Source organism: Theropithecus gelada, chromosome 3 (genome assembly GCF_003255815.1).
Source record: "Theropithecus gelada isolate Dixy chromosome 3, Tgel_1.0, whole genome shotgun sequence".
Classification (NCBI taxonomy): Eukaryota; Metazoa; Chordata; class Mammalia; order Primates; family Cercopithecidae; genus Theropithecus; species Theropithecus gelada.
The window spans coordinates 44,763,130-44,787,999 of record NC_037670.1 but is presented as its reverse complement, the minus strand read 5'-3'; the positions used below and the strand labels follow the sequence as shown (position 1 = coordinate 44,787,999).

Below are 24,870 nucleotides of genomic sequence, written 5' to 3'. Positions count from 1 at the left end.
TTCCAGTAAACTATTCAAAGAACTCCCCAGTGCTCTCAGAATGGAATTCGAACTTCATAACATGGTGCAAAATCCCTTCATACTTCTAATTTTACCCATTACCATTATTTAATTTTTCTTGGCGATTCAAGAAACAGTTGTCTCCTACTTTGGTATGTCAAGGACTCTCCACGTCTCTCCACAGAGTCCTGCCTTTACCCTTATTATAACAGTATTTTGGACATTTTGTGCCTGACAACATATTGAGTCACCATCTATACTGTGCTACATTTGTGTCTTCTTTACTTACTTCAGACTAAGGAAATAAAGTATTGAATACACATTTGTCAAATAAACAAATACATTTAAATTTAATAAATTTCTCCAAATTGTTTCAATGTTCCACTGCTCGCTGGATTTTTCAGATTATCACTTTGTTCAAATGACGTTTAAAAGATGTCTTCAGTGTGAAGCAGAGATAACTCTGCTTCCCCAAACAAGTCAAATTAAATTAGTCGCTATTTATTTTTTGGGGGATGAGTTATCTGTCTACAATACTGACCGTATATGCACCTATAAAAGTGATGCTCTCTTATCTCTTGATCATCTGAAGGAAGAAGGTTGGCTTTTTCTGACGACACACTTTCCCCAGCACTGGGGCATTTCTTTCATTGACAGAATTCTCCATTTAGCTTAGTGGTCTTAACCAGGCATGGTCATGGAAAGATGCTTGTTTCCCAACCCAAACTCCTGAAGTGGAACCTTTGTAGGACGGGCTAGGGAATCTGCATCTCCAACCCAATCTTTATGTATCTCTATATGAGTTTCTCTATTTAGGAACATTGACCTAGAAGTAGTCTTTATGCAGTTTTAGCAAACTATTTTCTCTAGACAAAATTTTTAGTGATCTTTCTTATAATTTTATTTTTTATACTGGAAATAATTACATTGCTGTAGCTATCTGCTTTATTGACTCCAGTGTATATTTGCAAAAAGTGTGAATGCTACAACAGGTTCTTTACTTTTTAATACTTTCCATTGTCTTTCTCCTTTGAAATTGCAAACTTGTTAAACACACTGTAGACATTATATGCACAGACAAGGAAAGTGATTTAGAAAGCGGTGTCTGGAGTAACACTGGCTCTCTCACTGTTGTTATTCAACTTCTAAATTTGGAATTATAATAATGACACCTGCTTTAAGAAGTTCTTGTGGGAAATGAATGAAATAATGTATATTAGGCATTAACACAGTGCCTGGCATGAAACCAATGCTGTATATATTTAGGAATTATTGTTATTTTTGTTGTTATATTAAGCAATCTTATAGGTAGACATGACAGGTGTACCCATGTTTGACAAATTGATAATCTACTTTGCTGTGCCAAGGGGAGATCTACATTTCATATGGAGATTTGTTTCTGATGACCTGGAAAAGAAATGACTCACAGAAAGCCAGATTAGGGTAGCTGTTTGGAAAGTTCATAGAACTGAATGTTGTATTTGGCTCCCACAGTTCAAAAGGTCCTCCACAGTCCGCTGAAAAGGAAAGCAATGGGAAATCATTAGTAACACAATGCGTATTTCAGAGAGCTAATACCATATGCCAGTGAATTTTCAATTACATTTCTTAGAATACAAATTTTGACAAGTAAATTTTAGTCATGTAAGGGTAAATGTTGCAGTTTAAGTAAAGGAAAAATACTTAATAGATTAAATAGAAAAGAACTCTAATGATCAGTGATGTTGAGTTTTTTCATGTGACTGTTGGCTACACGTATGTTATCTTTTGAAAAGTGTTTGTTCATGTCCTTTGCCCACTTTGTTGTGGAGTTGTTTATTCTTTTTCTTGTAAATTTCTTTTTCTTGTAAATTTTCATATAAAGTTCTTTATAGAAGCTGGATATTGGATCTTTGTCAGATGCATAATTTGCAAAAGGTACCATCTGACACCAGTCAGAGTGGCTATTACTAAAAAGTCAAAAAATAACAAATATTGGAGAGTTTGTGGAGAAAAAGAAACACTTATAGACTGTTGGTGGGAATGTAAATTAGTTAAACTATGTGGAAGACAGTGTGGTAATTTCTCAAAGACCTAAAGACAGAAATACCATTTGACCCAGCAATTCCACTACCAGGTAGGTATATACTCAAAGGAATATAAATCCTTCTATTATAAAGACACATGCACATGTTTGTTCATTGCAGTGCTATTCAAAATAGGAAAGACTTAAATCAACCTAAATGGCCATCAATGATAGACTGGATAAAGAAAAGGTGGTACATATACACCATGGAATACTATGCAGTAATAAAAAATAATGAGATCACGACATTTGCAGGGACACGGACGGAGCTGGAGACCATTATCCTTAGCACACTAACGTAAGAACAGAAAATCAAATTCTGCATGTTCTCACTTAGAAGTGAAAGCTAAATCATGAGAACACATGGACACATAGAGGGAAACAACACACACTGGGCCCTTCGGAGGGTGGAGAGTGGTAGGAGGGAGGGGAATCAGGAAGAATAAGTAGTGAATACTAGGCTTGATACCTGGGTGATAAAATAATCTGTACAACCAACCTCCATGACACGAGTTTACCTGTGTAACAAACCTGCACTTGTTCCCCTGAACTTAAAAGTTAAAAAGAAAATTTAAAAAAAAATAGATAAGAACTATTCAAAATTTCTTTAGTATTCTTAAGGCCCTTGTGAATCTTCAAGAAAGCATGATAGTGTACAGCACTCCCCTAAAATTATTTGTACAAAGGAACTTTTTTGTCAAATATCTTTTATAAATAGGTTTCATAAACTAAAGTATCAAATCCCTACTGTAGAAAATGTTTACTTATAATAAAACAAATTCAATATTTATTCAATACTTATAATAAAGTATTGAATATACTTTCAATACTTATTCAATACTTATAATACTTATAATAAAACAATATATAATACTTATAATAAAACAAATTCAATATTTACCACCCTCTAACGAGAAAGGCTAGTAAATCATTTAATTCTGCAATTCTTGATTTTCCTTTTTTTCCCTTTTATTTATTTATTTATTGGTAGTCTTAAGGGGAAGCTTCACTATTCTGCACATCGATAGTAAGGAAAGGGCGACAAAGTGAAACTTCATTTGCTTAATGAATGCTCTGATCTGGTAGCCAATATTGGGCAGAAGCCGAGTGGAGACAGGTAACTTAGTAAGGCAAATTTATTAAAACAGTAGAGCACAGATCTTCCAGCTCAGAGTCTGACCCTTTAAGTAGGTAGATTAACTTTATAAAATTCTTAACATACTTTGGTGTTTCATTTATTAGAAACAAATTCTAAAGTAATGTAAAAAATCTACAACTATTTTAAACATTCTAATTGTATCTACTTCTTGTTACCATTATTATGTTTTAAAATAAGACCAAAAGAAGAAAAGTAACCTAATTTGAAGAATGCAGAAAACTGGAATAAATATATTATTTTCTATTATTAAAGGCATATAATACTGGGATTATTTACCCCCAATAAACTAGAAATCAGATTATGGGAGGAATAATTAAGTGTCTGTACATCTATGACAGGGTCTATAGCCATACCCTCTTCTTTAATTTCTCTTTCATATATCATCTGCCTTATTTCTGTAAATCACCTGAAATTCATGTGCATCTTCAAAATTTACATGTAACGCACTGCTTAGATTTGAGTTTCATGATGCATATGATGGGAGAGAGAAGGCAATTACTCTGACTCAGTGTTGGGATCCTTGCCAACCTGTCCTGTTCAGTAAAGAGATAGGGCATGATCCTGTTCTACATGCCTTCCAAGGCCAGCTTTGTCTAGACCCAGATGAACTTATCAAAATAATAAAATGTTTTACCAAAGCTTGCAAAGTGTTTCCATGCATATTATCTCATATGGGGAGAGAATGCAGTGCATAAGAGGAGGATTTGTTGGAGCTGCTGGATGAAAATTGTGGCTCTGAGTTAGTTGTCTTGGAGACAACTAGATATCTATTAAGGATTTTTTGGATCGTTGTAAAATTAGAGACAATTTAAGAAATGTTCCTTTGCATTACCTGCCATACTTAGTACTGGTTTTCAAGGCAACCTTGCGGATTAGGTAATTACTATTATTATTTCAGCTTTAAATGGAAAATCTGAGAATTACAGATATTCACTTGCTTGTTAATGCCATACACAGCCACCTAGTGTCAAAGTCAAGACCTCATCGTGGTTAATCTCAAGCTCATCCCATGGTACTTTACTGTCTCCTATTGGTTTGATTAAACTTTGAATAATTTCCACCATCCGGTTCACACTGCCATAAGCAGGGTTTAAATTGAGTCTCTATAATTGGCACTTCATATATACCTAATAAAAAAAGGGCAGTGGATGAAAACACTGACAAGTAAAGTCAAGGATGGGTAAACCTAGAAGGAAGAAGAGAGTGTACACGGGGTGCTGAGAAAGGCATGTGAACCAAAGAAAGAACAACAATGGAGAATAAGGGCAACTTCTCAACAGGAAATCATGACTAATTTACAAAGATTTCGGAAGAAGGGTCTACCACAATCCTATAACCTCTACATACACATGGCACATTTGATTTCAATAATTCTACATTGCTATGAAACACTTCTTTTAATCCTTAATGAGACCAGTGAAGGAGGGAATGTGTAACTAACTGCAGGGACAAATATTCCACTCAGATATAAGAGTGGGAAAAAGTAACTGCCTATTTCACAAATTTAGCAGTGGCCAATAGTGGGTTTTAAAAAAATGTTTTTGTATTTTTTACCATTATTCTTATTTTATCCTCAAGTAACAGGAAAAAATGTAAAACCTTATATTCCTGATATAGTAAATAGGTGAGATTTGGAAAATGCATTGGATTTTGACATAATTGAACACTTAGTGTGCTATACTTAAAGATGAGTAGGTAGGATGTTAATGAGTACATAACAAGAACTCAAACGTTGTCAAGTGTAATAGTTAAAACTGTCAAGGCAGGCAGTTTACTTAGGATTTCTCCACTAAACACAAGTCTTGGAAAATGCATCCCTTTAAAATACTTAAGTACTTTTTGAAATGCATTTAAATTATAATTTATTATCAAATAACTGACCAATAAGACATCTCTGATCCTTGGCCTGATAAAATAGATCAGTTCCTCTCTGCATATAAATGACTGTAAAGAATTGGTAAAAGCACTTTAAGTCATTCTAAATATGACGACACAATTTACTTTAATGGTGGTGTTGATCTAGCAGAGATGTGGCGTGTGCTTCTAATAGAGAAACTAAAGATTAATGAAATGTAATTCCAGATATCACAGTCATGCTGTGCCATTAGGTAAAACATCCTCAGCCAGGGAAAGAGAGTAAAATAGCCTGTCTGGTATAGGGAATTATATTCATTTACAGTGTTAAATTCCTTCTTCTTTTTTTTTTTTTTTTCTGGGAGCTGTTCTCTCAAACACTTGTATTCTGATTAATTTCTTACTATGCCACTAGGGATTTTCACTGCATATACTATGTAAATAACATGCAGTATTTGGCAAAGTGATTGCCAAGGATAGGTATTTTCCTTGATGCATGTCATTTTTACTCCATGCTTAAGCTTCTGATGTCCATGAAATGTGTGTTAACGCAGGGGTGTTTACTAAGAGGTGGAAAGGAGAAGAGCCTAGCTTTCATCTACAATGACACAGCTTTAATTAAAAATATTTATGGCAAAACAAGAAACGATAATATGGGAAAAACAGATTTTTGATTGTTATGTGATAGAATTAATAGATGTAGCTTGAGAAATAATACAGTCTATTGACTGATGTTTGAATATATAAAAAGTGGCTAATTTTCAAAATTGGCTATTGTTTTTCATCATTATTGTAATAGATACACAAATCTTTTGGTATTACAAATAGCATTTTAAAAGTTTAGGTTGTAATTTAAAGTAAAATATTCCATAAAATTTTGTGTTCATTTTACCAAAATTTATGTTTTCATTAACAAGTTACAGTGATCATTCTTGATATAAATATTTTTATTAAATGTGCAACAATAAAGTTCAGATTTTTATTCTCTGTGCTCTAAATTTGGTTATTAATAAAAATTCAGACAATGAGAGCTCAAAAACATAGGCTATTAGTTTGTTTTGTTTTGTCTTGCTTTGAGATTGAGTCTTACTCTGTTGCCCAGACTGGAGTGCTGTGGCTATTCACAAGCATGATCGTAGTGTACTCCAGCCTTGAACTCCTGACTTCAAAGCATCATCCTGTCTCAGGCTTCTGAGTAGCTCGGACAACAGGTATGTGCCACTGTGCCTGGCTCAGGCTATTAGTTTTAGAGGTAAAATAGTTAAAACAAAATAAAACAGCCCAAAACACACTGATACAAGTGTATATGTTTGCAGTTAATATGGAGTTTGCTACAGGTTTCACTATAAGTCATACTAACGATATAGAAAGCAAGCAGTTCTGCTGAATATGGCCATCAATTTCACTGCTGAATATGGCCATCAATTTCAAGAGAGGTAGAGAGGTAGACAGGTACTGATTGATTAATATCTACATGAAGAACTAAACTTAGATTATTTAGCTCTAAGTATTAGGTCACATCTACAAAACTTTCCAAATTAACTCCCCCCCACCCCGCCTCAGAGAGACAGGGTTTCGCCATGTTGGTGAGGCTGGTCTTGAATTCCTGGCCTCAAGTGACCTGCCCCCCGAGCCTCCCAAAGTGCTGGGATTACAGGTGTGAGGTACCGCACCCGACCATGCCCAATTACCTTTAATTCACAGTTGGAAGCAGAAACTGGCTTTAAAAATGGTGAAATAAAGAAAAACTGTGGAAATGAAGAGTGAATATTGTAATATCTAACACTATAGCTAGGTGTTTTGTTTTTGTTTTTAATTAGTTTTAACAGCCCCAGAAATAAGCCAGGGGCCTGAAATATGGATTTTGTTTTGTATACACCTATTTCTATTCAGTAGGTATCTTGTCATGAATCATCAAAATTGTTTTAAATTGGCATGATAGTCGTGTAATGGAATGTTTACTCTCTTAAAGTGTACTCAGTGCAATCCCCACATTTAAATTCATTTGTATCAACATCACAGAGCAACAGTTGTAGAACTGATGCAGCAGAAAGTTATTAAAGTCATGAAATGGAAGAATCTCTGTGGTTATGAAAGCCGAACTTACATTTCCTCAAACTAGACACAATGTGGGTTCCTAGGAAAGAGGGAGGAAACTGAGCTTTATTACTCAGTCACTGGTCTGGGATTGTTTTCTTCCCTAAGTGCTCTAAACGAAGCCAAAGAAAGGCTATTAGCCAGTCAGCGATGGTTTCCTTTTATTACTGCTTAAACAAGTCAGTGATCTGGAACCAAAAAAGCTCTGCTCAAATAAGAATTTCACTGAACCAATTGCAAATGGCATTAGAATGAAATTGTTCAGAATACATTTGATGGTAATTAACATTTTCTGCTGTGAAAAATATTGTCTTGAAGTGAACCATTTGGAAACTGGAACCAATAAACTCTGGGCAGATTCTAAACTTCGTAGTTTCAAATCAGATGGGTTATTCGTTCATTATAATTTCCCTATTGTTAAAATAGATGGGGACACCAAGCTTGACATCAAGGCGTTATCTTTTTCTCTTCCTGATTGGAATATAAATATGAGACTATAAGGGTCATATAGATAAATTTTTAACTTAAGAAACCATATTTAAAATTTTGTTTCTATGTATGATATGATGTAAAAAAATTACCTCAAATTTTCTATTTTAGGTAGTGATGAGATGTTGCTACATTTTAAATATCAGGTCTAAGAATCTATGTTACTTCCTCCCAGAAAATTTTTCTTCTTTATTATTTATGAATAAATAGAGGAACAAACTAGCAGAATTATCAAGAAAATCTATCATGTTAAATGACTGAAATATCAAAATAGCAAAATGTTGCTAATATTTGGTATCTGTAGGGATAATTAATATTTATCAAGCCATCTATGATTTTAATGATGCTGAATGTTGTTCTTGCACAAAACTGTTCCATATAATAAATAGGTAGGGTGTGGGTCACCTACACAAAATGAAGTGAGACAATTATTTTCAAACAATGCCACGAATGCAAAATTATTGCATTTATGTGAGTATATTTTTCTACATCCATCCCTACCATCACTTCCAAACTTTAGTTTTGGTGCCAAAATTTTGTTTAACAAAAGTTTCATTTCATGTCACCAAAATAAGAGTATATTCAAAATAGAGAGAGATAGAGACAGAGACAGAGAGAGAGAGAGAGAGAGAGAGAGAGAAAGAGAGAGAAAGAGAGGGGCTTAGTCCATCTGTAATAGTATTTACTGATGACCAGTTATTGTGATGTTAGGAACCAGTCAGACACTGGTAAAGCAAAGGTAAATTTGACCTAGAGTTTGCTGTGAAGGAACTCACTTCTTGTCACAATTTTATGACCAATATTATTACATGAGAATGTATGGTACTTTCCTGCTTTGTCATCAATTTTATGAGTATCATTCTGTCTTTTATCTGCACGCTTCCTTAAAGCCTTCTTTTGCTCACATTTTGTTTTCTCCAAAGTCCTCTATCACTTACTTTTCTCATGTATTACCTTTAGGGGCACATAATTATACATTGCTTTAAATATTTATTTATATAATTTTTTCATGTATTAATGGTTATTACTACATCTTACATTTCATCTGCAGTGTTTTGCAGATGGCAGATATTTATAAAATTTGAATGAATGATTAAATATTGAGTAATTTATATATATATCTCATATAAGCATCTAAACATGTTAATACACAAGATAGTAAAAGCAAACCAATCTTTTGGTGGAATGTAAGTGCTCATTCAATATGGTGGCATGGGATCAATATGACAATATAACTACTATCTTCAACCTAATGGTAGCTCATTTGTTACGTGTTCTCAAATACCCATAATTAATCTTTAGAACCTTTTCATTGTTAAAGTCACTCATTTGAAAAGTCTGCTTTTTTTTCCTTGAAGATTGGAAGCAGAAAAATATATAATTTTGGAAGTAAACCAAGTTTGGATAGGCTCTCCAAACCGATTTGCTGACATAAATTTGGTAAAAGTATTAAGTGTGCTTGGAAGAAAATGAGAAACGGAAAAAGTACTGTGTTTGCGGGATCAGGTCCATGCAGAACTAAACACACAAGAGATTTAACTCAAACAAAGCCATAGAGCTAAGTCAGTTTCCAACCACCACAATCCAAAGAAAAAAGCGGTTTTTTTTTTGCATAAAAACAACAGTGTAGTGAAAAAAATCCCTATAGAAAGTCAGTGGATGTTTGTTATTACTTATTATCATAGGCATTTTTCTTTTGCCTTTGTTTTTCTGTCAAATCCCGAATCTGAAAGTAGTATAAAGTGATTGTCTTCTTTGACATGGATAATTTGAATGGTAATGGGTTTTGTTCTGAAATGTCATGGTTCCAATTTGACTTAAGAGTACAAGTAGACACAGGCTCGATTTGGTTCTTTTGAGTTAAAAGATCTTGTAGGACACTGAATCTTGGTCACTTCTCAGCAGTAACACATGAGTGGCTCCATGAAGGGAACATACTCCAAAGCCTTACAAAGATACTGTGATAGTTAATATTGAATGCCAACTTGATTGGATTGAAGGATACAAAGTATTGTTCCTGGGTGTGTCTGTGAGGGGGTTGCCAAAGAAGATTAACATTTGAGTCAGTGGACTGGGAGAGGCAGACCCACTCTCAGTCTGGGTGGGCACCATTTAACCAGCTGCCAGCACAGCTAGAACAAAAGCAGGCAGAAGAACGTAGAAGGATTAGACTGACTGAGTTTTCCGGCCTTCATCTTTCCCTCACGCTGGATGCTTCCTGCCCTCAAACATCGGACTCCAAGTTCTTCAGCTTTCAGGCTCTTGGACCTACACCAGTGGTTGCCAGAGGCTCTCAGGCCTTTGGCCACAGATTGAAGGCTGCACGATCAACTTCCCTACTTTTGAGGTTTGGGGACTTGGACTGGCTTTTTTGCTCCTCAGCTTGCAGATGAGATTTCACCTTGTGAAATTTCACCTTGTGATTCTGTGAGTCAACACTCCTTAAAAACTCCGTTTCATATATACATCTATCCTAGTAGTTCTGTCCCTCTAGAGAACGCTGACTAATACAGGCACTATTTAGGACAAAAATATTTTAGGTGATCTAGGTCTGTGTGTTCAAAGTCCAGGCTTGATTAGTCATTGCTATTAAATTATTTAAAAAATAGACACAGTAGGTTTCAGACTTAACTAAACTCTTAAAATTACTCCTTAAGAAGGCCACAAAAACCTGAGGGCTCCCTCCCCAAAGATTACAGACTATGCCACATGGCCAATACAACATTTGTTTGTATTCCAGTGAAAACAAAATGGAAACCAGCTCCTTTATTACTTTCAATTACAAAAAGATACTAAAATGATCATTAATATGCTCGATAACAAAGGTGATTTTCATTGTGGATTTATGTGTAACATGTAATATTTTGCTAGCCTCCACTTGGCTTATATTTTAAAGTCTTTGATTTTCAGGAAAAATAAATACCAGTAGGTTGAGATAATGAAAATAAGCCAAAGAAAGGCCTACCTGAAAATAATTATTGTTTTTTGTTTTGTTTTGTTTTTCTAGAGACAGAGTCTTACTCTGTTACCCAGGCTGGAGTACAGTGACATGATTACAGCTCACAACAGCCTCAATCTGTAGGGCTCAAGAGGCCCTCTTGCCTCAGCCTCTCTAGTAGCTGGGACTACAGGTATGCACCACTGTGCCCAGCTAATTTTTGTTTGTTTTGTTTTGTAGAGACAGAGTCTTGCTATAATCCTCAGGCTTGTCTCAAACTCCTGGCTTCAAGCAATCCTCCTGCTTCAGCCTCCCAAAATGCTGGAATTATAGCTGTGAGCCTCCACACCTGACATTAATGATTTAATAAGACAAAATACACATGAATGTTACTTACTAGGAAGTTCTGGTGGAGGAGTTGGCACCAAAGTTGGTTCTGGATAAAGACTCCCATTGCAAATCCCATGTGTTAGGCTAATGTCATCCAATGCTATATCACTCAGGATCTTGTTTTTAAAAGCATGAAAACCAACCTGCAATTCAGAGAGGCATATGAAATGATTTGATTCCATTCTAATCTTCTCTGACTTGATTCTTCTTGTGAGCCCAAGAGAGTCAATATTGTCTAGAGATTCAATGTTGTCACCTCAAACTATATGGTGACCGGTTAATACATAGTGAAATCTTGACAGATCATGCTTTTTAAATCCTTCTGCTGAACCCAACTCCCTATTTATGTGTTCACACTGGCTAAATTTCCAATGGCGTCTTCCTTCTGAGTTAGTCAGTATTGTTACAGTTTCTATCTCTCTGTCTGTCTGTGTCTTTTTTATGATATTGGCATACTCCAGTGTACTCTGTCATGAATATATATCATCTGGCAGGAGAAAGCAATTTTCTCCCAAATTTCTTCTCTCAGCAATAAATTAAACATTCAGGTAGTTTTCTGCCTTCTTAGAGCATATAAAGCCTGAAGAGAAAACACACCGGAGGTGAAGGGGATGAGAGAAAGTATAAGTGTAAAATGATCATTCAGGACCAGCTGTTACTGGTCGTAGTTCACCCAGGGTGTTGATGTGGGATACTGTGCAAGGGTGATGGCTGGAGGACACAGAGCCAGACTTGGAAGAAAGGTCCAGTGGCTAGAGGTAACATATTAGGTTCTCAGGAACATTGCCAATCCCATATTTTAGGCTAATGTCATCCAATGCTATTTCACTCAGGATGTTGTTTTTTTAAAGCATTAAAAGCAACCTGCAATTCAGAGAGGCATATGAAATGATTTGATTCCATTCTAATCAGGAACAGTGGGTATTTTAGCTGTACTTTCCTGGATCCTGTGCTATGTAGAAGAGGAAAGACATAAATTGAATGTCTGCTATATGCTACTTGCTATGCTAGGTACATGGTATACATTGTTCTTGTTTAATTTTCAGCACTCATTCATCCACTCATTTGTTTATCCATTCCACCCACTTCATACCAGACATGATTTCAGTAAGTATTATTTTCTTCCTTGCACATATGACCTAATTAAATTTCAAGGAGACTATGGTGACTCGTTCATGATTTCACAACAAAATGGCAAAGCCAAAGTGCACATATCTGTAGAACTTGACACTCTCGCACCACCCCATGAGCTGTGAGAAAATGGACCCAATTATATTACGTTAGAAAAGATGCTCTGTGAGTGCAGCCACATTTGGCCACTGCATTACTGACTTCCCCTTCCGCTCTCTCTTTTCTCCCCCGCCATTCCATTTAGCCTTCTTTGAATGATCAGAAAACAAAATTGGAGAGGAAACGTCCCACAAAAGGATCAAATAAGAAGACAGAAAAGAAGGAAAAAGGAAGAGAAGGAAGGAAAGATAGATGGGAGGAAAACAGTTAAGAGTTATTAATTATTGCCTACCTTGCACCAAGTCATGGGGAAAATCTGAAGCCTTTGATGATGGCAGCGTCTGTCCAAATATACATCTTCTGAAAATGATACTCTCATGTTTGAAATTACCAATTGAAAACCTTATTAATTTGGTCAAACTAATAGCCTCTATTATGCCATATTTTAATTGCAAAGACCCTCAGGAAGAGAACACATTAAAGTGTTATTTGAAAAATTAATTCACCTTAATGTGAAATAAATGATCAGAGACTTCCCAATGATACAGCTCATATAATTTGTTCCTAAAGGAAACATGTGGAAATTAAATCAGAGTGGGGCTGGGTGGGTGGATGCCGATGGGCGTAGGTGTAGAAAAGGGCGGGACTGGCCTAAGTGGTATTTGTGAAAAGCTGAAAATTGTAGGTAGGCAGAGGACTTAGAGATAAATGGTTGGCCTATGCTAGAAAGTTGCTGAAGGAAGCCAAAATATTCTAAAAGGCTTCGATGTATTTTATGGACCATTATAAGCTGTATTTTCATTAGCACATTGTTCCTCAATGATGGTTTTTAATAGGCTAATGAATAAATGAAAATTAAATATTCAAAGATAAAATATGAGGTAGATTGGGCAAGTAGAGAAAGTGACTTGATTATCTTCAGAAAATTAATTTTTTCACTGTATCATTCTAAATATAATTGTACCACCACAAAAAGAATACAAATATAAATAATAAAGTGTTTTGCAAACCTTAAATTTAACTGTTTCATTTAGGGTTACTTGTCCATAATTCCAATTTTCTCCATAATTTCCTTCCTTTTGGAAAACTGTCTTCTCCATATTTTGGTCATTGCTGATATTAATGCTTAATTTATGGACATTTTCACCATACATATGATACCTAGTTTGGAAAGAAACAAAAATGTTTGGATGCCTACAACATTAGAATAAGTCCTTTTCAGAGCTTTTTAAATTCTTTACTTTCTTTGAAACAACCTTTTTCTCCCTCTGGGTTTTGGAGTTGCTGGGGATGGGGAGAGGAGTCTATCAATGTTTTGTTGCTTATCAGTTGGGAAAGTAATAGTATATGCATTAAAACTTTAGCCAACATCTTAGTGAAATGTGAGCCTGGTGGCCTGAGCAAGGCAATGTTACCCATTAAATAAGACAGCGTTTAAACAGGTGTCTACAACATACCAGAAACTAAGGCAAGCTGGCTCCAAAGTGGGGTCCAAGGGGAGGCTTAAAAGTCCCACATGTTCTTTTCTCCCTCCTGGTCCAGTTGGGGTGGAAATGTAAAATCCTGTAAAAATAACAAAAAAAGTTTTATTTCACTTAAATATTGCATTTTCATTGTGTGACATGTAGACTTTGTAAGCAGGAAAGAAAAATTTTAAGATGAAAGGTTAAGGAAACATATTTTGATATAGTGGACAGGACACTAGACTCGAGCTCAGAAAGCAGTATTTTTGCCATAACAGATTGTTATTGACAAAAGTAGCTTAACACTGGGCCTCCCACTTTATTAAACAAGAGCCTTGAAGTGGAGTACCGCCAAGGATATATAAAATTCTGACTTATTATGAGTCACTAAATAATCTAGCCCAGTTCCTGACTTAATTCTAGTTTACTAGATATTTTGATTAACTCACATCTTTAGAGACAGTCAGTACATGAGGATATTTAGAGACGCTAGTGGACTAACTCAGAATATACACACACGTATATATAAATATGAAACATTTAAGAGTTTCTAAGACTTTCAGTTTTATATTTCACTGAACATTTCATATCTCTAAATAAGAACTTGCCTTATTTTAAAACAGTCTTATCTTTCTTTAGTCCTATGAATGATGGGTAATCAGATCACCGAGGAGCAGGAAGCATGCTAATATGTATAAAAGCTTTCAAAATAGCACAAGGCTCGGCATAAAGTACTTTTTGGTCTGAAATTCATTATTCCAACCAATGATTTCAGTCATTTGAAGTTTGCGAAGGGTTGTTGGGATAGCATCTTGAACATCTTCTTAGGGGAATTCATTCTATTCTTAGTTTCCTGCTCACATATTGTGACAGGAAGCAAGAATCATGTAACAAGATATTATATAAAGCAAATGTGATGTTGGATTAATCTAATTTGATTGGAATGAAATTTTTTATGAGATGCTGAAATTTAGTGTTTACTTGAAATCAAGCATCTTCTCTCCTGTGCTTTCCAACAGAAAAATATAGGCAATGTTGCATATAAACTTTAAACTCATTCATTTATGAGATGCAAAGTAAGAACAAGGCATAAAGAAAAGAAGCTAGTGGAACTGCCTGTAGATATATCAATGGATATTTAGACCAATGAGGCAAAAATTATTCAGAATAAATGAATGTTTTATCAAGGTGAAATTAAGGTCTAGTGGCTTAATAAATGTAATATGTATTCATTTATTTGCTTTATATGACAAACTGTAAAATAATACTGTGTTTAACATTCTATATTAACACATTACTCCTATTTTATATAATGCTGTAATATTTCATGAGTACCTATCTTAGCTATTTCATGAGTGTTCTAATTATATGACTGAATGGAGAAGAGCGGCATAGGTACAGAAGAGAGATCCCAGAATCCACTCTCTAAATGCGCAACTCCAAATCACTTTTGAATTTACCTTACTTTTGATTACTTAGAACATAATTGGGGAAGAAATAATTGAAATACCACTGAATATCATGAATAAATACTCAAATGGTTAGCCTATTCAGAAAAATTTCTAATTAGCTACAATTATATAAACACACATTATGCTCCTATTTATGTTTGGCCATGTTCACAGTCAATAGTTATAACTAATTTGAAATAATTTGAAACTGTTTTTCACTTATTAAGCAGTGATATATTTGGAGTTTTCAGTATGATCAAAATATGATGCTATGAGTTTTTTTTTGTCAGTGATCAGGTAAGACATAATTAATTATGTAGACAATAGTACCTTATAAATCTTGTCTACAGTAAATATCATATTGGTTGCATATTATTGAATATAGTAAAATAATATACAACATTAAATTGCTATTTTTGTGATATCAACTTCATTCTTTAGTTAACAAATTAGAAGATGAATAACATCCTTCATAAAATGCTAAGGTTTAAGAGTAGAGATTTGTAGTTTACATAAAACTGTACTTAGTCTAACCACTAATTGTCCTTAAATTTCATCTATGACATTTTACCCTAAGGGATCACTTGATTTCTGGTTAACACATGCCAGATGCAGAAAAAATTATTGTATTCCAAGGCATCCCATTCCATTTCAACATGATTAGAAAATTATTTTCCTTTTTTAAAAAATAAGCTTATATGCACCTATTATATCTAATTTTGCCTTGTGGGACTATTTGCAATATAACGTATTCATTAGCTCCACAAAAGTTTAAAGGCCACTATTACATCTCTCCTAAGTCTTCTCAAGATTATCAATCACTTTTTCCTCCTTAAATAATTTTATTAAGGCACAGTTTCAGTTTGCTTCTTTAATTTGAGAAGCTGTCAATTAGTTGTACATCCAGTTGCTTCCACTTAAAGTATGGAAACTCACATTCACACAGCATGTCTGTTGGGCTATCTCACCAGGGAGCAGAGTAGAAACATCCCAACGCATGGAAGACAGACCATCACTGTCACTATTCCAAGTGCATCTCACTTCTAGTTCACTGATTCTTCATGGGAGTCATCCCTTACACCATTGCTCAATAATGCTTTCTTATGCACAATCGAATTAGCCCCTTGTTCAAGATGGTTTTTTTTTTTTTTTTTTGAGACGGAGTCTCACTCTGTGGCCCAGGCTGGAGTGCAGTGGCTGGATCTCAGCTCACTGCAAGCTCCGCCTCCTGGGTTTACGCCATTCTCCTGCCTCAGCCTCCCGAGTAGCTGGGACTACAGGTGCCCGCCACCACGCCCAGCTAGTTTTTTGTTTTTTAGTAGAGACGGGGTTTCACCATGTTAGCCAGGATGGTCTCGATCTCCTGACCTCGTGATCCGCCCGTCTCGGCCTCCCAAAGTGCTGAGATTACAGGCTTGAGCCACCGCGCCCGGCCTAAGATCTTTTATTATCTCTTTATTTCTTATTAAACCAAATACAAATACAGTCTGATATTTGAGGCCCCTGTGTTATGTCCTCAATGTCATTTTCCAGCCGTTGCACTTATACTTCATCTATTTCCGTAGAGCACTTCTGCAAAATTAGATAATGTTAATATTTCCAAACACCTAGAAATTTTTTGACAGTTTGCGTCTTCTTCTTTTCTCTTTTACATCCTTCCACTTCCCCTTCCAATTGTACCTTGTTAAAATCCTATCAATTTTTTGAGGTCATTTAAATCAAATTGTCATCTCCTTCAGAAAGCCTCCCAATTAAAAGTGATCACTTTTTCTTTTGAACTCTCAGTGGCACTGTGTACTTCTCTGATCTCATTCGGTATATTCTGTTGTGTATATATACATATTTTTTCCTGAGATGGAGTTTCATTCCGTCATTTAGGCTAGAGTGCAGTAGCCAATCTTGGTTCACTACAATCTCTGCCTCCTGTGGGTTCAAGTGCTTCTCCTGCCTCAGCCTCCAGAGTAGCTGGGACTACAGGCTCACGCCACCACGGCTGGCTAAGTTTTGTATTTTTAGTAGAGATGGAGTTTCACCATATTGACCAGGCTGCTTTCAAACTCCCGGTCTCAGGTAATCTGCCTGCCTTGGCCTCCCAAAGTGTTGGGATTACAGGCATCAGCCACTGTTCCCAGCCTGTTGTATATTTTATTTATGTTTATATGTGAATTTTTCAACTTGCTAGAACTTTTGGGAACAAGAAAGACACTTCGTTTATTTTTTTTTTCTGTCTTGATGTGAATTAGCTGTCTGTTGTTTAATATATTTTTATTACAGATTTGCTTTGCTTTTACATTTATTAAATTTCTACACAAAAGGAATAATTAAAGAGATTTTTTTTCATAACCACATGGGAATTTATATGGTCAAAAATAAATTCTTTTAAAACCCTTGACTTCCTTGAAATGTCTTCTAGAGCTCTTAGAATCAATCTCAGTCAGCTTAAAACCCAGGATATTGGCCAGCCGTAGTGGCTCACATCTGTAATCCCAGCAATTTGGGAGTCCAAGGCAGGAAGATCACTTGAGGCCAGGAGTTTGACAACATAACGAGGCCCCATCTCTATAAATTTTTTTTTTTTTTTTTTTAAATAGCCGGGTGTGATAGCATGCACCTGTGATCCCAGCTATTCAGGAGGCTGAGGTGGGAGTATCTCTTGAGCCCAGGACTTTGAGGCTGCAGTGAGCTATGATTATGCCATTGTACTCCAGTCTGGGAGAGAGAGTGAGTCTGTCTCTAAATAAATACATAAGCCCCAGAAAATTGAATACATTTTGTTTTCTTAAGCATATAATGAATTTCTTTTTTGAACGATTAGGTTTTTCTTAAAACTTCTTTCCATCATTTTTTTTCCTGCTTATCTCTTTACGAATTGAACCTAACCTCTCTCCACCCAACATCCTAATTAAAAAGCAAAACTTCTGAGCATGTGCTGATCTAATATAAAGATAGCAGGAACTGGAGAGATAGCAGAACTTCCTGAGAACCTGGAAATCCCTCTCAAGAAGGAAATAGGCTGATATAAATTGTTTCATGAGTTGTAAGTACATACGTAAAATTAGCTGAACCCAGTAGATAAATACTATTAAAAGCTTAGACTGATGCATGGCCTAAATTCAGTCAGAGTCTATCAATTTTAGAAAGTATATTATTTTCTAAAATTCAGCATCACAGGAAAGATAAGAAAGTAAAAATATTACTTTTAAAACATTAAAGTTACACTTATTTTAGAAAAAGTTTATACGCTAAGTTAAATGTCGCTATCTAAAAGAAGTAATATAATTTAAAAATTGAGCTGAGTAACTATTTTCCTCCCCAACATATGACTTAGAACAGTACCACAGCCGATTTATGTTTCTTGAACACTTTCGCAGCATGAAAAGAAAGTAGTTGTAATACCTAACATTTATACAGCACTTCCTATGTGCCAGGCATTTTTCAGAGTTTTTTTTCTAAACATAGCAATCAATTTAATGTTTATTACATACCTCTAACGGCAGGTCCTATTGTCCTCAACCCCACTTTCCAGATAAGGGAATTGGGGTAGAAATAGAAGATAGGAAACTTGCCTAAATGGCAGGGCTAAGATTTAAACCTGGCTAAAACTCCAGGGTCTATATTTTAATGGTTTTTACTGCTAAACTATACTACCTCCCACAGTGTTACAAAAAACTGCAATTTCATTGATAAAGGAAAGGAAAGAAACATTTTATTTGAGCTATGTAGTCCTCTGTGACCCCTACATTCCTGGAGTTTCCACATATTGTGAACCTCATTTTTCCTGAGCCTTCTGAATGAATGGGCCACTTCCAAGCACCTCAAGATACTGTCCTGCCTCAACACCACCTTCTCCAACAATTCCCTTTGCTTCTAAGAGGTACAGAGAAACCCTGACTGTTGACAACACAGAGATTTAGAAGCCATTGCTGCACCAGGAGACAGTTCTTCAGAAGGACTAGAAAAGTTAAGAGCCTTAGGTGTTCTTACCTAAAGCAGTATTAACTCAAAGTTTGTCTGTTTCATTTAGTCTTTTCTGTCACTTAAGGTAAAGGCAAAGAACAAAACCACAACACAAACAACAAACCTGCCTGGATAAGAGGAACATTGAGAAATATTTAATTCTCTTTCATTTCAGAGATAGGATGTTCTGACACATAAAAAAGCAGGCTAGAAGAAAATGCCCTTTGGAGAGGAATGACTGGTTGATTATGAAATCACAGGTATGAGAGTTGGAGAGGACCTATTAAACCCTATCACCTGTCCTCGTTATATGACTCGTCTAATTTTAAATAACTCCTGCTACTCCTCTTTCTCCTGAGACTTCATTTGAGACCCAGCTATGTAAAACCTCCACTTGACATTCAACCCGTTTCACTTTGTCCAATTTCATCTTATTTCCTTAGTTATTTAATCTGTTGGCAAGGCGATACCATTTTCCCCTGTAATGTATTTATACTCTTCAGATATCAGTGGAGTTATCTTATCTCTTACTAGGATGACATAAAAGTAGAAAAATGATAATTTGAACATCAAAGATTTCAACTACATAAAAGGTATCTGTCATAGTCAATAGATATACATGCTTTTTGCACTTTCCTCTAACTACTCTTGTCCAAGTGTGGTAGAAATTTTTTTTTATCACAGTAAAGAGAAAAAAAAAATCAGATTATTTGACTGTTTTAGCCCAGACCCCTTCAGAGAAGTGGGGTGATTATCACGTAGGGGTTAGTTTTCAGCTGTGCAATTAGTGATTTTTCCATGGAGAATCAGGCTCTGGGAAATAACTTATTCAAATAAGATTAATTATGTATGAGAGCATTCATGTCATCATTTTTAGGACTAAACATTTTTGTCTTATGGAGTTGGCCATTTACATACAGCACATTTTCTAATGCAAAGGTCCACACTGGTGACATTTAACTGGATTCTGTTGGCTTCAGTTAAAAAACATATTCAGAATTTGGCCTTTTCTCACCACATCTGCTCCCACTGATCTGAGTCTCATGACCTCTTCTCTAGTTAGGCAATGGCCTTCTACTAGTCTCTTTTCAACACTCTTGCCCTCGCACAAACTATCTTCCAATAGAACAGTCATGTTGCCTCTGCCTGGAATAATCTGTGTGGCTAATTCTTTCAGTTCCTTACAGTTTTGATTCAAGTGTCACTCTTTCAATGAGACTAACTGATCATCTTCTTTTAATTTGTAATAGCATCTTAGCCCTACCCTCCCCATCCTCTTACAAAGCTTCACATTTTCCCAAAGTACTTATTCACATTTAATACACCAAGAAACAATTAATTACTTTATATATGTACATTTCCTATTTTCTGTTTTTTCTTGCTATAATTTATGCTTCATGAGAGCAGAAAATCTGGTTTATTTTGTTCACAGATATATTCTGAATGACTTGAATAAGGCCTCAATAAATGCTTCTTAAATAAAAGAACAAAATAATAAATTTGAAGGGGCTTTTACTGATGACTCTGAAATATATTAAAAGTAGTCACTTTTTACTAAAAATTAATTTTATTAAGTTGAAATAGTGTGATGAACCATATTATAATATTCTAGGGATATCATTCTCTAAAGAAGTAGGATTAGTCAGATATATTTCTTTCGTAAAAAAATTTAACACTTTAAAGTTCTTTAACTAAATGTCACTCACAATTGATATTAAATCAACCACTTAATTTTCAGGTCTTAAAATCAGGAATATTTATGTTTGTAATAGAAGTGGCCATTAATAACAAATTGCAATGTCAATGTGCTTAGAATTTTTGTTTACTTTAGAAACTATTTTATTCAGTCAATAACTTACTCAGAAATTACTTGAGTCAAAGTTGTAGATATTTATTTACATGTTCAAAAATAATTTTGCCTGTCAATTAGATTCATGCACTGAGAATGTCTGATACGGTTTGGCTCTGTGTTCTCCACCCAAATCTCATCTCCAGTTGTAATCTACACAATACCCATGTGTTGAGGGTGGGACCTGGTAGGAGTGATGGGATCACAAGGACAATTTCTCCAATGCTGTTCTCGTAATGATGAGTTCCCACAAGATCTGATGGTTTTATATGTGTTTGACATTTCTTCCTACACACACTCACTGTCTCTTGTCTGCAGCCATGTAAGATGTGTCTGCTTTGCCTTCCGCCATGATTGTAAGTTTCCTGAGACCTCCCCAGCCATGCAGAACTGTGAGTCAATTAAACCTCTTCCCTTTATAAATTACCTAGTCTCGGGTATTTCTTTACGGCAGTGTGAAAATGGACTCATATATGCCCTATTAATTCAAAGACAAAAGAGACTAGGTTTTTGTTCCTGAAAAGAACACTGTGGTAAAAAGAAACAAATAACTGAGTAAATATAATGCTACGTGATAGGAAAAACAGAAGCGGTGCTTAGAATATTTAAGGGAAAAAACATTTCAACTTGGAGGTTTGGGACAGACTTTGTGGAAGTTACTGTATGTGGTCTGTATCCTTAACGCCTAGAACCATGGCTGGTTAGAGGTGGCTTTTAACATTTATTTGCCTGAATGGAATAGTATTCTCATCAGTAACCTATCAGCAAGTCATCTTATAGGATGAATTTTGCCTAAGACAATTATATAAATGCTCAACTTTTCACTGCTTTTTTATTGTAATTTTCCTTACACGTTCCTTCTAAGATTTGGAACCCTTATTTCAGTGATTATATGTGGTATTATGAATATGTGTTTCAAGACTTTCATGACTGATTTTCTCACTACAAGTTCCTTAGCTTCTAATATTTCACCACGATTTCTAGTTTCTAAGCAAAATATTATTGTCTCTAATATTTCCACCTGGCATCAATTCAAATGTCTCATTCAGATGAAAACTGTACTTGGAAGTCACAACCCTACCCTATTATCGTGCTTTAGAATCAGACTTCCATAGGGCTTCCCAGAAATCTATCTTTGTTTCAAGATAATGCAATCTTGTATGTTGAAAATGCTAAGGAATTCTTTAAAGAAACATCAGAGCTAATAAACAAATTCAGCAAGGCTGCTGCTGGGTCTAAGATCAATATACAAAAATCCATTTTATTTCTGTGCACTAGCAATGTACAATCAGAAAATGAAATTAAGACAAAATAGACCAAACTCCAGAAAAGTTAATTGCTTCACACAAGTCTACTTAGTTAATAATAAGTGGCAAGTCTAGGACGAAAACCTAGTCTTGTTTCTAATGGCCTCTGTGTACTTTTCAACATTTTGCAAATATACAGGGTAAACCAATATATTTCTTGAAACACACTCACTTTTACTTGCCTGTTTGGTTACCATTTTTCATTTAATTAATTCAATTTTTTAAAAATCCAAAAAGACTTTTGCATTTAATACTGCTCACTTTACACTGCAGAACAACACATATCTCTTTCCTTTTGATTTATGAATTAAAATCCTTTTGACTTCTGAATTAAATGAATTATACCTGAAGCATTGCCAAAAGTGTGGTCAAAATTGGGTCCAGTAAAAGGAGGAAAAGTGCTTCCCTGAATTCTTTCCCAGTCATTATCATCATTTAGATCCTGGACCCAGAAACAAAAGCCATCCTCAAAGTTACAATTAATTTTCTCATAATCTGTGAATGAAAAAAAGGAAGAATAAAAAACAAATTTAGTCCACAATGTGAGTAGTTGTATTAGATTGTATTGAAAATAATCTAACCTTATATAGCTTATACTTCAGTGGTATGCACAAAATCTTTTTTTTGTTAATCTTAACTCTGTTGCATTCTATTTAGTTTTTTTAAAACAGCTTTTTATTGCCAAGTGTGTTAAATTAATACATTTCCTATACTCTGTCAGGGTATTAGCAAATATAAGTTTCTTGTTTTTTAAGTTTTACATTTTGTCTCCGTTGGTTCACCCACAAAAACTTTGTTCCATATTTTTCTCTCTCCTGTTACTAAATTTAATAGCTTGATCCAAGTTAAGTTTATGTAGAATTTTCTCTGAAATAGTTTTATGCTAGTATTTTGTAACTTGCAATGCTTGCAGCAAATAAAATTTTAATTTGATTTTACAGTGATTTATAAGTTTTCTCAAATTGGTTATTTGATTCCTTTGAAAAATGTAAACCATTTTCCAATTTCTCATTTCTTTTTGAGTTCTAAGAAGAGAAAGATGCACATACAAGATACTCATTATAAAACTTACATCATGAAAATTTTAGATTCTGCTACCTTTAAAATTCCATTATAACATTAAAGCATCTAAAAATTAAAAAGCTGAAAATAAATAATACTTACTATTAAGCTCACTGCTGTTAAATGCAGTATATGTTACATTAAAGCCAACATAATCACTTTCATCAGATTCTATAAGAAAAGTGGCAGTAACTTGGTTGGAAAAAATTCTTATTGTGCCAGGATTAGTTTCCCAAATAGAAGCTGCAAAATAAAATAAACAACTGTTATATGTATATATCTATCTGTTCATCTATCTATCCATCCATCAGTCCATCTACTGAACTATCAGTTTATCAGTTTATCTATCCAAATATCTATCTGATACCACCGAGTTAACTAAAAGCATTAGTCTTACCTTTATTTTAACTGAAATATCTCTTCTCTCAAACATTAGAAAGCCTCAAATTATTTTACATATTTATGGTTTGATAAAAAAGGTATTTTAAATTTTTAATTGTTAGATTTATACACTATATATACATAGAAAAGATGCATTCATTTACTGACAAAGTTAGTCTAAGAAACACCAGTTAAGCAGTTTTAAAAATTAAAGTCAACTTAGCTTCATCAGGTATTTACTGTGTCACACTCACAAGGGCTTAATCTGGGTAAAATAATAGAAACAAAAGAGTATTCTTTGGTTCTTTATACTTGTAACTATAAGACCTCAAAATAATACCAGGTGACTTAAGATTGTTTCTACAGCATTTTATATTGATTGTAGCATTTGTCTGTCTTGAGTATAAACTACTTAGGGGATTTTTTTTTCATTTTTGATTGTCAAGAGTTAGTATGGTACTTGGCTTATTAAAAGTTTTCATATTATGCTTTACAAAATCATTGTTCTATAAAATTTGCTTTTATGAAAATGTACATCACATACATTTTCAAAGGGGGTGATCTTGCCTCTAGGGGGGTGAAAATTGGTTCTGAGGGAGAAAAACAGTTTTTATTTTCAATTGAGTAAAGCTCAGATATACCCACAGTCCATGAACAGATCCACAGAATATAGTATATATGAAATATTAGACTTTCACGAGGGGTAGTTAGAAAAAAACAAGGCCTGAAATGGTTTCTTAGTGGAGGTGATAATAAAAAAAAGTGTTAACAAACAATCCATCCATTAGCATAAATAACAGTGAGTTATTTAACATTGAGTTCTGAAAAGAGACACTTTTATGAATGATTACATATCCTGTGATTATGTAGTAATTAGGAAACAATGTGATACATACAATGTAATTTCAATATAATCTAATAGAAAGGACCTCATGAACAAGCATTGATTCACATCTTAATGTTTTTCCCCAAAATGTGTGCCATGAATTCAATGCTTTTTCATGAAGAACTATTATTTAGACTGTCATCACGGCAGCATGCACACCTTTGTAAGTTAAATACTTCTCATATTGAAAACCTTTGGAGTTCATAAGTGTTAGTCACTTAAGGGATGTGAACATTCTAGAAACTTTAAACCTATCTGCCTCCTTTTTGCTTTTTATTCCATGGCAATGGAA

General features: G+C 34.7%; 1 protein-coding gene across 1 annotated transcript in view; it reads right to left on the bottom strand.

Moving 5' to 3' along the window:
* Positions 1 to 24,870, bottom strand: part of TMPRSS15 (transmembrane serine protease 15) — a 131,688-nt gene that overhangs the window by 60,419 nt on the left and 46,399 nt on the right. Inside the window, exons 9-14 of the mRNA XM_025380284.1 lie at positions 23,414 to 23,554; positions 22,595 to 22,744; positions 13,680 to 13,785; positions 13,233 to 13,383; positions 11,000 to 11,135; positions 1,428 to 1,517 (exon numbers count right to left, since the gene is read on the bottom strand). Of these exons, the coding sequence (XP_025236069.1) occupies positions 1,428 to 1,517; positions 11,000 to 11,135; positions 13,233 to 13,383; positions 13,680 to 13,785; positions 22,595 to 22,744; positions 23,414 to 23,554 (774 nt within the window). The remainder of the gene's footprint in view (positions 1 to 1,427; positions 1,518 to 10,999; positions 11,136 to 13,232; positions 13,384 to 13,679; positions 13,786 to 22,594; positions 22,745 to 23,413; positions 23,555 to 24,870) is intronic.